At 38.5% G+C, this 13563-nt stretch overlaps 1 protein-coding gene across 1 annotated transcript in view; it reads right to left on the bottom strand.

Annotated features, from left to right (window-relative positions):
- The window catches only part of NEK10 (NIMA related kinase 10), a 270851-nt gene that overhangs the window by 15421 nt on the left and 241867 nt on the right, over positions 1-13563 (bottom strand). The window contains 1 exon segment of the mRNA XM_040246355.1: positions 10231-10341. Within this exon segment, the coding sequence (XP_040102289.1) occupies positions 10231-10341 (111 nt within the window).

Genomic DNA, 13563 nt, shown 5'->3' with positions numbered 1-13563 from the left:
TGAGTCATGTCTGACTCTTTGTGACTCCATGGACTTTAGCAAGCCAGGCTCCTCTGTCCTCCATTATTTCTGAGTTTGTTCAGATTCATGTCCACTGAGCCAATGATGTTATATTACCATCTCACCCTCTGCCAAACCCTTCTCCTTTTGTCTTCAATGTTTCCCAGCATCAGGGTCTTTTCAAATGAGTTGGCTCTTCGCATCAGGTGACCAAAGTATTGGAGCTTCAGCTTCAGCAACAGCCCTTCCAATGCATATTCAAGATTGGATTTCCTTTAGGATTGACTTGTTTGATCTCCCTGCAGTCCAAGAGACTCTCAAGAGTCCTTGGCATTTTATATCTTAATATAAACATTTTGTATTAACAACTGATAATTATTCCATTAATGCACATTGGATATTTATAAATACAAATCATTTTGAGTTTTCCAGATTCTATATTGCCAATAAATGCTACATTTTAGAAAAACATGTGAATCATCCTTTTTCAATCTTAGAAATTTATTTTCCCTACTTTAGTGACAACTGATAAAATTAATAACCTATCTGTTATAACAGTGTAATGTAGGAAGATTTGATGCTTACTCACTTAATAAATGTCTCATCAGTGCTGTTAGGAGGCAATGCAGATAGTCTTAAGCATTCTGTAATTCTCTTATTCAAGCTAGTAGATTAATTCAACTGAACTTCTTAATATGCCTTGTAATGCTGAAAATGATTTCCTGGTATTACCTTCCAAGTGACTTCAGATGGGATTGTTTTTCATATGGCTGAGCATAGAAGTAATTTGGCTGCCTGACATTTTCAACCCAAATATTTCTTAGAAAGCTTATTTAGAGTCTACTTAATTATTAAGTAAATCCTAAAGATTTCACAGGAGGAAGATGCTTAAAGCTGCACAGTAGCATATGTGAATTGTGGCCTGTAGGGGTTGAGAGAGTCATTTTCAGATGACCGGACATGTCTTTATTATTGATTTAAACCTTGAAGAAAGCATTTCAGGTTTCCAGTGTCTGTGTCGCACTGTCTCCTTCAGCCTAACAACTGTGAATTCTCAAAAGGATGGGCCCATGGAAGAAGCCAAGGACTAAAATTCCTTAGGCTTGTGTTTGAGCCCCAGATACATTTATTTTTATTCTAGAAACTTTCCAGAACTTCTTCTTGCAGTTTAGTATTTTGATGTATAATATTTCAGCAAATCTTTTTTGCCCCTTACTATGTTGTGATGTGAGAAGGTTTTGCAATTCAGAAATGTAAACCTTTCAATTCACATACAATGATGATCTGCCCAGCTTGTTAACACCATGCAAGGAAACATAGAGGACACAGAAGTCATCTGGTCCTCAGGAGAATTGCAAGTGAACTGGGAAAATAGGATAATGTACGTAAAACAACAGGGCAATGAATTAAATAATGAAGTATGAAATGGGGTGGTGAGACCTAAGTTTACACAAACAAAGATGCCTTGTGAAGACCAATGTGGTTTTCAGAAGCTCTGGAGAAGAAACACTAAAGCTGAACCACAAAGGCTGGATTTGGGTTGGATGCAAGGAAGCCAAGTGATCATTCCAGATGAGAGGAACTTGATGGCAAATGCTGGGCATATTAATGGCAAGTGATAAAGGGCTATGACATTAATCCACGTTATGGAGGCACTGCAGATTTAGGATAAACAGAGGAAAATGAGTGCTATTCATTAATTCAGGGAGTATTCTTTATTTATTTTTTTTCATTTTTAAAATAAAAAAAATGTTTGCTGTGGGTCTGTCATATATAGCTTTTATTATGTTGAGGTATGTTCCTTCTATTCCTGCTTTCTGGAGGGTTTTTTCTCATAAGTGGATGTTGAATTTTGTCAAAGACTTTCTCTGCATCTATTGAGATAATCATATGGCTTTTATTTTTCAATTTGTTAATGTAGTGTATTACATTGATTGATTTGCGGATATTGAAGAATCCTTGCATCCCTGGAATAAAGCCCACTTGGTCATGATGTATGATCTTTTTAATGTATTGTTGGATTCTGAGTGCTAGAATTTTGTTAAGGATTTTTGCATCTATGTTCATCAGTGATATTGGCCCTGTAGTTTTCTTTTTTTGTGGCATCTTTGTCAGGTTTTGGTATTAGGGTGATGGTGGCCTCGTAGAATAAGTTTGGAAGATTACCTTCCTCTGCAATTTTCTGGAAGAATTTGAGTAGCATAGGTGTTAGCTCTTCTCTAAATTTTTGGTAGAATTCAGCTGTGAAGCTGTTTGGACCTGGGCTTTTGTTTGCTGGAAGATTTCTGATTACTGTTTCAATTTTTGTGTTTGTGATGGGTTTGTTAAGATTTTCTATTTTGTCCTAGTTCAGTTTTGGGAAGTTGTACTGTTCTAAGAATTTGTCCATTTCTTCCATGTTGTCCATTTTATTGGCATATAATTGCTGATAGTAGTCTCTTATGATCCTTTGTATTTCTGTGTTGTCTGTTGTGATCTCTCCATTTTCATTTCAAATTTAATTGATTTTATTCTTCTCCCTTTGTTTCTTGATGAATCTGGCTAATGGTTTGTCAATTTTATTTATCCTTTCAAAGAACCAGCTTTTGGCTTTGTTGATTTTTGCTATGGTCTCTTTTGTTTCTTATGCACTTATTTCTGCCCTAATTTTTAAGATTTCTTTCCTTCTACTAACCCTGGGGTTCTTCATTTCTTCCTTTTCTAGTCACTTTAGGTGTAGAGTTAGGTTATTTATTTGACTTTTTTCTTGTTTCTTGAGGTATGTCTATATTGCTATGAACATTTCCCTTAGCACTGCTTTTACAGTGTCCCACAGGTTTGGGGTTGTTGTGTTTTCATTTAAATTCTTTTTAATGCAAATTTTTATTTCTTTTTTTATTTCTTCTGTGATTTGTTGGTTATTCAGCAGCATGTTGTTCAGCCTCCATATGTTGGCATTTTTAACAGTTTTTCTCCTGTATTGAGATCCAATTTTACTGCATTGTGTTCAGAAAAGATGCTTGGAATGATTTCAATGTTTTTGAGTTTACTGAGGCTAGATTTATGGCCCAGGATGTGATCTATCCTGGAGAAGGTTCCGTGTGCACTTGAGGAAAAGGTGAAATTCACCCCATTGTTTTGGGGTGAAATGTCCTATAGATACCAATTAGGTCTAACTGGTCTATTGTATCTTTTAAAGTTTGTGTTTCCTTGTTAATTTTCTGTTTAGTTGATCTATCCATAGGTGTGAGTAGGGTATAAAAGTCTCCCACTATTATTGTGTTATTGTTAATTTCCCCTTTCATACTTGCTAGCATTTGTCTTACATATTGTGGTGCTCTTATGTTGCATGCATATATATTTATAATTATTATATCTTTTTCTTGGATTGATCCTTTGATAATTATGTAGTGGCCTTCTTTGTCTCTTTTCACAGCCTTTGTTTTAAAGTCCATTTTATCTGAAATGAGTATTGCTACTCGTGCTTTCTTTTGGTCTCTCTTTGTATGGAATATCTTTTTCCAGCCCTTCACTTTCGGTCTGTATGTGTCCCTTGTTTCAAGGTGGGTCTCTTGTAGACAACATATATAGGGGTCTTGTTTTTGTATCCATTCAGACAAACCTAGATAGCATATTGAAAAGCAGAGACGTTACTTTGCCAACAAAGGTCCGTCTAGTCAAGGCTTTGGTTTTTCCAGTAGTCATGTATGGATGTGAGACTTGGACTGTGAAGAAAGCTGAGCACCGAAGAATTGATGCTTTTGAACTGTGGTGTTGGAGAAGACTCTTTGAGAGTCCCTTGGACTGCAAGGAGATCCCTTGGGCTGCAACCAGTCCATTCTGAAGGAGGTCAGCCTTGGGATTTCTTTGGACGGAAGGACGCTAAAGCTGAAACTCCAGTACTTTGGACACCTCATGCAAAGAGTTGACTCATTGAAATAAGTTTGGAAGATTACCTTCCTCTGCAATTTTCTGGAAGAATTGGAGTAGCATAGATGTTAGCTCTTCTCTAAATTTTGGTAGAATTCAGCTGTGAAGCTGTTTGGACCTGGGATTTTGTTTGCTGGGAGGGATTGGGGCAGGAGGAGAAGGGGACAACAGAGGATGAGATGGCTAGATGGCATCACTGCATTGACGGACGTGAGTCTGAGTGAACTCTGGGGGTTGGTAATGGACAGGGAGGCCTGCTGTGCTGTGATTCATGGGGTTGCAAAAGGTCAGACACGACTGAGTGACTGAACTGAACTGAACTGAGCCAGACTTTGACTTTTGGTTGGGGCATTCAACCCATTTACGTTTAAGGCAATTATTGATAAGTATGATCCCATTGCCATTTACTTTATTGTTTTGGGTTTGAGTTTATACACTCTTTTTGTGTTTCCAGTCTAGAGTATATCCTTTAGCATTTGTTGGAGAGCTGGTTTGGTGGTGCTGAATTCTGTCAGCTTTTTCTTGTCTGTAAAGCTTTTGATTTCTCCTTCATATTTGAATGAGATCCTTGCTGGGTACAGTAATCTGGGCTGTAGATTATTTTCTTTCATCACTTTAAGTATGTCCTGCCATTCCCTCCTGGCCTGAAGAGTTTCTATTGAGAGGTCAGCTGTTATCCTTATGGGATCCCCTTGTGTGTTATTTGTTGTATTTCCCTCGCTGCTTTTATTTGTTCTTTGTGTTTGATCTTTGTTAATTTGATTAAATGTGTCTTGGTGTTTCGCCTTGGGTTTACCCTGTTTGGGACTCTCTCGGTTTCTTGGACTTGGGTGATTATTTCCTTCCCCATTTTATGGAAGTTCTCAACTATTATCTCCTTGAGTATTTTCTCATGGTCTTTCCGTCTTCTTCTTCTGAGACTCCTATGATTCGAATGTTGGGGCGTTTGACATTGTCCCAGAGGTCTCTGAGACTGTCCTCATTTCTTTTAATTCGTTTTTCTTTTTTCCTCTGTTTCATTTATTTCTACCATTCTATCTTCCACCTCACTTATCCTATCTTCTGCCTCCATTATTCTAAAGTTGGTTTCCTCCAGAGTGTTTTTTTTTTTATCTCATTTATTGCATTATTCATTATATATTGACTCTTTTTTTATTTCTTCTAGGTCCTTGTTAAACCTTTCTTGCATCTTCTCAATCCTTGTCTCCAGGCTATTTATCTGTTATTCCATTTTGTTTTCAAGATTTTGGATCATTTTCACTATCATTATTTGGAATTCTTATCAGATAGACTCCCTATCATTTCCTCTTTTGTTTGGTTTGGAGGATATTTATCCTGTCCCTTTACCTGCTGGGTATTTTTCTGCCTCTTTGTCTTGTTTATATTGCTGTATTTGGGGTGGCCTTTCCGTATTCTGGGAGTTTCTGGAGTTCTCTTTATTGTGGAGTTTCCTTGCTGTCTTCAATGGTGAAAAATTGAAAGCATTTCCCCTAAAGTCGGGAATAAGACAAGGATGACCACTCTCATCACTACTATTCTATATCGTTTTGGAAGTTTTGGCCACAGCAATCAGAGCAGAAAAAGAAATAAAAGGAATTGAAATTGGAAAAGAAGTAAAACTCTCACCATTTGCAGATGACATGGTTCTCTACATAGAAAACCCTAAAGACTCTTCCAGAAAATTACTAGAGCTAATAAATGAATATATTAGAGTTGCAGGATATAAAATAAACACACAGAAATCCTTTGCATTCCTATACAGGAATGAGAAAATAGAAAGAGAAATTAAGGAAAAACTTCCATTCATCATCACCAGGAAAAGATTCAAATACTAAGGAATCATTCAGTTCAGTTCAGTTTGGTCGCTCAGTCGTGTCTGACTCTTTGTGACACCATGAATCGCAGCACGCCAGGCCTCCCTGTCCATCACCATCTCCTGCAGTTCACTCAGACTCAAGTCCATCGAGGCAGTGAAGTCATCCAGCCATCTCATCCTCTGTCGTCCCCTTCTCCTCCTGCCCCCAATCCCTCTCACCATCAGAGTCTTTTCCAATGAGTCAACACTTCTCATGAGGTGGCCAAAGTACTGGAGTTTCAGCTTTAGCATCATTCCTTCCAAAGAAATCCCAGGGTTGATCTCCTTCAGAATGGACTGGTTGGATCTCCTTGCAGTCCAAGGGACTCTCAAGAGTCTTCTCCAACACCACAGCTCAAAAGCGTCAATTCTTCAGTGCTCAGCCTTCTTCACAGTCCAACTCTCACATCCATACATGACCACTGGAAAAACCATAGCCTTAACTAGACGGTCCTTTGTTGGCAAAGTAATATCTCTACTTTTGAATATACTATCTAGGTTTGTTATAACTTTCCTTCCAAGGAGTAAGTGTCTTTTAATTTCATGGCTGCAGTCACCATCTGCAGTGATTTTGGAGCCCAAAAAAATATAGTCTGAAACTGTTTCCACTGTTTCCCCATCTATTTCCCATGAAGTGATGGGACCAGATGCCATGATCTTCGTTTTCAAATGTTGAGCTTTAAGCCAACTTTTTCGCTCTCCTCTTTCATTTTCATCAAGAGGCTTTTTAGTTCCTCTTCACTTTCTGTCATAACGGTGGTGTCATCTGCATGTCTGAGGTTATTGATATTTCTTCCAGCAATCATGATTCCAGCTTGTGCTTCTTCCAGTCCAGCATTTCTCATGATATACTCTACATATAAGTTAAATAAGCAGGGTGACAATATACAGCCTTGACATACTCCTTTTCCTATTTCGAACTAGTCTGTTGTTCCATGTCCAGTTCTAACTGTTGCTTCCTGACCTGCATACTGGTTTCTCAAAAGGCAGGTCAGGTGGTCTGGTATTCCCGTCTCTTTCAGAATTTTCCACAGTTTATTGTGATCCACATAGTCAAAGGTTTTGGCATAGTCAATAAAGCAGAAATAGATGTTTGTCTGGAACTCTCTTGCTTTTTCCATGATCTAGCGGATGTTGGCAGTTTTATCTCTGGTTCCTCTGCCTTTTCTAAAACCAGCTTGAACATCAGGGAGTTCACGGTTCACAGATTGCTGAAGCCTGGCTTGGAGAATTTTGAGCATTATTTTACTAGTGTGTGAGATGAGTGCAATTGTGCGGTAGTTTGAGCATTCTTTGGCATTGCCTTTATTTGGGATAGGAATGAAAAATGACCTTTTCCAGTCCTGTGGCCACTGCTGAGTTTTCCAAATTTACTAGTATATTGAGTGCAGCACTTTCACAGCATCATCTTGCAGGATTTGAAATAGCTTAATTGGAATTCCATCACCTCCACTAGCTTTGTTCATAGTGATGCTTTCTAAGGCCCACTTGACTTCACATTCCAGGATGTCTGGCTCTAGGTGAGTGATCACACCATCGTTATTATCTGGGTCATGAAGATCTTTTTTGTACAGTTCTTCTGTGTATTCTTGCCACCTTTTCTTAATATCTTCTGCTTCTGTTAGGTCCATACCATTTCTGTCCTTTATCGAGCCCATCTTTGCATGAAATGTTCCCTTGATATCTCAAATTTTCTTGAAGAGATCTCTAGTCTTTCCCATTCTGTTGTTTTCTTCTATTTCTTTGCATTGATCGCTGAAGAAGGCTTTTTTTATGTCTTCTTGTTATTCTTTGGAACTTTGCATTCAGATGCTTATATCTTTCTTTTACTCCTTTGCTTTTTACTTCTTTTCTTTTCACAGCTATTTGTAAGGCCTCCACAGATAGCCATTTTGCCTTTTTGCATTTCTTTTTTCTTGGGAATGGTCTTGATCCCTTTCTCCTGTACAATGTCACAAACCTCATTTCATAGTTCATCAGGCACTCTATCAGATCTAGTCCCTTAAATCTATTTCTCACTTCCACTGTATAATCAAAAGGGATTTGATTTAGGTCATACCTGAATAAACTAGTAGTTTCCCCTACTTTCTTCCATTTAAGTCTGAATTTGGCAATAAGGAGTTCATGATCTGAGCCACAGTCATGATCTGAGCTCCTGGTCTTGTTTTTGTTGACTGTATAGAGCTTCTCAATCTTTGGCTGCAAAGAATATAATCAATCTGATTTTGATGTTGACCACCTGGTGATGTTCGTGTGTAGAGTCTTCTCTTGTGTTGTTGGAAGGGGATTTTGCTATGACCAGTCTTTACTCTGCTTCATTCCATAACCCAAGGCCAAATTTGCCTGTTACTCCAGGTGTTTCTTGACATCCTACTTTTGCATTCCAGTCCCCTAGAATGAAAAGGACATCTTTTTTGGGTGTTAGTTCTAAAAGGTCTTGTAGGTGTGCATAGAACTGTTCAGCTTCAGCTTCTTCAGCATTATTGATTGCAGCATAGATTTGGATTACTGTGATATTGAATGGTTTGCCTTGGAAACGAATAGAGATCATTCTTTCGTTTTTGAGATTGCATCCAAGTACTGCATTTCGGACTCTTCTGTTGACCATGATGGCTACTCCATTTCTTCTAAGGGATTCTTGCCCATATCTACATATAATGGTCATCTGAGTTAAATTCACCCATTCCAGTCCATTTTAGTTCGCTGATTCCTAGAATGTCGATGTTCACTCTTGCCATCGCCTGTTTGACCACTTCCAATTTGCCTTTAACATGGACCTGACATTCCAGGTTCCTATGCAATATTGCTCTTTACAGCATCAGACCTTGCTTCTATCACATCACATCCACAACTGGGTATTGTTTTTGTTTTGGCTCCATTCCTTCATTCTTTCTGGAGTTATTTCTCCACTGATCTCCAGTAGCGTGTTGGGCACCTACTGACCTGGGGAGTTCCTCTTTTAGTATCCTATCATTTTGCCTTTTCATACTGTTTTTGAGGTTCTCAAGGCAAGAATACTGAAGTGGTTTGCCATTCCCTTCTCCAGTGGACCACATTCTATCAGACTTCTGGAGAAGGAAATGGCAAAACACTTCAGTATTCTTGCCTTGAGAACCCCATACTTAGGAATATATCTACCTAAAGAAACTAAAGACTTATATATAGGAAACTATAAAACACTGCGAAAGAAATCAAAGAGGACACTAACAGATGGAGAAATATACCGTGCTCATGGTTGTGTTAATCAGAAATAAACAGTTTTCTTTCCACCTGGGGTTGATTTAACCTCTTTGTGATTTAGTTTTCTTATGTAAGAATAGGAATATTTACCAGCACCCAAAGTCTAGGAACTCTCTAATGTCAAAGAAGAAAAGAACTTTAAGAAATGGCTCATTCCAGCTTCTTAAGTGATAAAAATTATGACCTCAGATGCTTAAGTGACTTGTTCAGGGTTGCAAACTTCAATTTATGGGCTTGGTAAAGAATATTCCAATAAAGATTGGAATAGAATTCTCTAAAAAAGACATATATATTTGTTTATATTAAAGACATTTAATAACATTTCTTCTTAGGAAACATACTATAACACTGAAAGAACTTTCTATTAGTCTTCTGAGGTTGATGGCTTCAGAAATAAAGGTGAGAAAATTAGAGGCAAAGACACATCCTTGATTTAACATCTTAAGTATGCTATGGTCTCAGTGCTTGTGTTCTCTCAAATTTGTATATTGAAACTAACCCAGGAGGGACCTTTGGAAAGTAATTCAGTTCAGTTCAGTTCAGTTCAGTTGCTCAGTCGTGTCCGACTCTTTGCGACCCCATGAATCACAGCACGCCAGGCCTCCCTATCCATCACCAACTCCTGGAGTTCACCCAGACTCATGCCCATCGAGTCAGTGATGCCATCCAGCCATCTCATCCTCTGTCGTCCCCTTCTCCTCCTGCCCACAATCCCTCCCAGCATCAGAGTCTTTTCCAATGAGTCAACTCTTCACATGAGGTGGCCAAAGTACTGGAGTTTCAGCTTTAGCATCATTCCTTCCAAAGAAATCCCAGGGCTGAAGTAATTATGCCATAAAAATAAAGCCCTTATATAAGTATTCTCATTAAAAGTGCCCTTATAAAAGAGGCCTGGAAGAGCTCCCTTGCCTCCCTCTGCCATGTAAAGATATAGCAAGAAGTTGACAGTCTGAAACCTGGAAGAAGTTACTAGACTCAACTATTCTGGTACCCTGATCTTGGACTTCCAGCTTCCAGAATGTGAGCAATAAATTCCTGCTGCTTATAAACTCACAGTTTTTGGCATTTTTACTATAGTTGCCCAAATGGGCTAAGAGGAACATTGATAACATGCTTTAGAAAAGGGGAGAGTTTAATAGAGAATTAAAGCATGGGAGGATAAAATTTAATTTGTATGATGTGTTTTTGTTAGTAAAAGAAGAATTTCTATATGTAGAATACTGTACCTTTTTAATTTCAGATTTCAAATTACAAGGGTTACTCTGCTGGCTGAAGAGGGATTTCTTGAATCTCTCTATAATCCTTCTTTTCAAGTTGTGGTGCAAAGCTGGAGGAAGCTGCATAAAATGAGAAAATCATTATAAACACGTCATTAGCAATGCATAGCTGACTCTCAAGAAGCATTTGTGATGGTAACAATATTCATTCAATAGGACTAAAGAAGAATTTAAAATTTTACTCCAAATAGCATGATTTGATATTACAATTTTTCAGTCTATAATCCAGAAAAAATATTTTACTGTGTTTTCTTTCAAAAGGTTACTTCTAATTATATTGCTGTTCTTTCAATTTATTGTTATTTTTCACAGAACTAAACTACATATTAGTTGCACATATAAGCTGAATTTAGTAAATAACAGACTTACAAGGAAAGATGCATTCTATGAAAGAAGAAAGAGAGAAATGAATATGTATACATTAGGGCTCAGTCAGGATGAATTAGATTTAATAAGTAAGTAGTAGGAAGCCACTGTTTGGGGTAGAGAAAGGAAAGTATCATGAGAAGCACTTTTTAGATTTGATAATTCCCTACTGTTACCCACCAGAAGTTTCCACTGCCCTAAGTCAAACACCACAAGGCAGTGTTGGTGCACGACTTTTCAGTTGCTGCCCAGTGTGAGTCTATCTGTCAAAGGGAAGGGCACCAGTCTTTCCTGACATGCCTTATTGTCTGCTATTGCACCAGTGGGTCCTTGAAAAGTGACTTACCCTGGTTCTGGCAACTAAATTGATACGTCTCTAGTTAACTTAGAATTGCTTTTACTACTCCTGATGGCTTGAATTGACTTTCATAAAACCTTTCTTGCATAAGTCAATATTCAGTCAACTTAAGATTCATATATGGGGCATCACAAGGGACAGTACCCTATCTTTAAAGTTTTCATGAAGAATTAAAATTTTTGCACAGAATGATAACTCATGCATAGTTTAACTGCAGATGACATAAGGACAGGTAAATAGACATATATATTCTAATACTAAGAATGAAATAACTAATACCTATAATTTGTATGTGCCAGGCACTATTGTTACTCTTTTGTGGGCATTAGCCCACTTTTTTTCTTGACAATAAACTTATAAATCAGGAACTATTCTATAGGTGAATAAGTCAGACTTTATATAACACCCAAGATACTTTCTGAGTCTCCCAGCTCTACATTTGCTTGAGAATAAACACCACCATCACTAGCATTACACTAGTATAACACTTTACAAACATTTCACATACTATATTTCCCCTATCTCATAGTCCCATAGGCTACGTGAATGATGAAACTGAGTCTAGAAGAGAGAATGACTCCCTCAACATCACAAGTCTAAAAGTGTGGTTTTTGTTTGTTTTCATCATATCAAAGTAACAGAAGAAAAAAATAAAATCCTGTATGTTTATATAGTAGGTTTTCTCAGACATAATATATGGATTCTTTCTGAGGAACTATATCCTCTAGTGTCTCCAAAAATACATTGGCAGACTGTCACCAGTGAGAGGGTAACAGGCAGGAAGGCCAAGGGTCTCCAAATGGAGGAAATAGGCTGCAAGCATCAGATATTTTTCTCTTAAAATTCTATGTTGCCATGACAATACCTGGTTCCACCTGAACTTAATTTTTTTTCTAACTTTGAGCTAACCAATGCGTTTTTCTTATGGAAATGCTTTTCTTAAGCTATGTTAATGTATTATGTATTTGCTTTGGAATTTGCCTTTCTTCAAAATGGTTCCACCTAAGACTAACCTTTTTTATTTTGTTAAACCTTGGGCTGATAATAACTCAACAAACCAGTATTCATATCAATTGTTTTATGGCTAGGGGATGACACATCTTGTGCTTTCCTAACTAAAAAAATGAATATTGTGGGAGAGGGGCCTAGTGAAACTCCATCAGCCTTGAGGTGTCTCTCTTATCTGACTAATAGCTTTCTAACAGACAGAAAACATCTGACTAAAGACGGGGACACTCTTTCTGCCCCCTTCTGATGTCTATGTCAGAAGCTTTCTCTATCTCTTTTATACTTTAATAAAACCTTATTACAGAAAAGCTCTGAGCAATCAAGCTTCATCACTAGCCCTGAACTGAACTCCTGTCTTCTGGAGGCCAAGAATCCTGGCGTCTTTCACAGCTCAACAACAACCTTTCATCTTGAGGCCTTGTCTGGGATCTTCAGGACAAGGTAAGAACACTCAGAGCTCTAGCCTCTCTGCTTTCTCAGTATACACATTTTCTGCTTTACTTTACTAACTCTATGGTATGCTTGTGTGTTTGATTGCTTAAAAGAGACACATGTGTGAACCAAGGGCTGTGCTCTAATCTGTGATTCTGAGGTGACCTCATACAGCTTATGGCAGAGACCCTTTCAGGGGATTATACCAACCTGCTAATGTCAAGAGGCACCTAATGTCTCCTTTGGGGAACGGCCAGAGATGGACGAAGCATGTGGACTGAACTCTCCTTTCTTGGTCAAGGTTTCTGGTCTCTTTGACCATTTCATAACTTCTTGGGAATTAGAACTACTAACCTAATCTGTCAGATCAGAGACTTTCAAGGAACTTGTGATCTATACCTTTACTGTGCATTGTTATTTAGGTCCCAAACTTAGACTGTTAGTCAGAGAGTGACTAGCCTCACTAGAAGTCAAAAGCTAGATGGAGCTCTAGCTCCAAGAGCATCTCTCAGGTTAAAGGTTATGCAGATAGGAAGTACAGCAGGCTTCTTCCTTTGGTAACACTAGCTCTTAGTGGATCAGAGAAGGCTCTCGGTGGCTTTTGTCCCAACTCCATAGATATTCTGTCTGTGGAATCTGTGGGAATACTGGTGTGGTGATGCTCAGAAGGAGCCTATTGGTTTTATGTTTGCACTGGTCTTACTGTGGTCAGGAATATACTCAAGGTTGTGCACAGGCATTCAGGAGACAAATGTTTACCCCAGTGGTCTTAGCGTGGGAGGCATTCTGGAAGGTTACACTGATAGCACCCCAGGTGGCATCAGAGGCAAGCAAGGATTTAATGGTGAGGAGCTGGACATTAGTCTGGGATGCCATCAGGTCTGGCCATGGTGCATCTCCACCCTGCCTCAGTAGTAGAGCTGAGAGGGATGAGTAAGGTGCCTACATCGGTAAGGGACAGACTAAGTCTGACCAGGGAAGAAAACTTCAGTGTAAAGTCTGTCTATACCTGCATCTAGAGCAGGGAGGGATGCCTCTGGTAGAAAGATGGCACTGGTCACTTTTTCCCCCTCTTACAGATGGCTGCTAACAATTCCAGCCTCACTCCTTTGAGCTGT

Source organism: Oryx dammah, unplaced genomic scaffold, assembly GCF_014754425.2.
Source record: "Oryx dammah isolate SB20612 unplaced genomic scaffold, SCBI_Odam_1.1 HiC_scaffold_9, whole genome shotgun sequence".
Classification (NCBI taxonomy): Eukaryota; Metazoa; Chordata; class Mammalia; order Artiodactyla; family Bovidae; genus Oryx; species Oryx dammah.
This window is presented reverse-complemented; position numbering and strand designations above follow the sequence as displayed.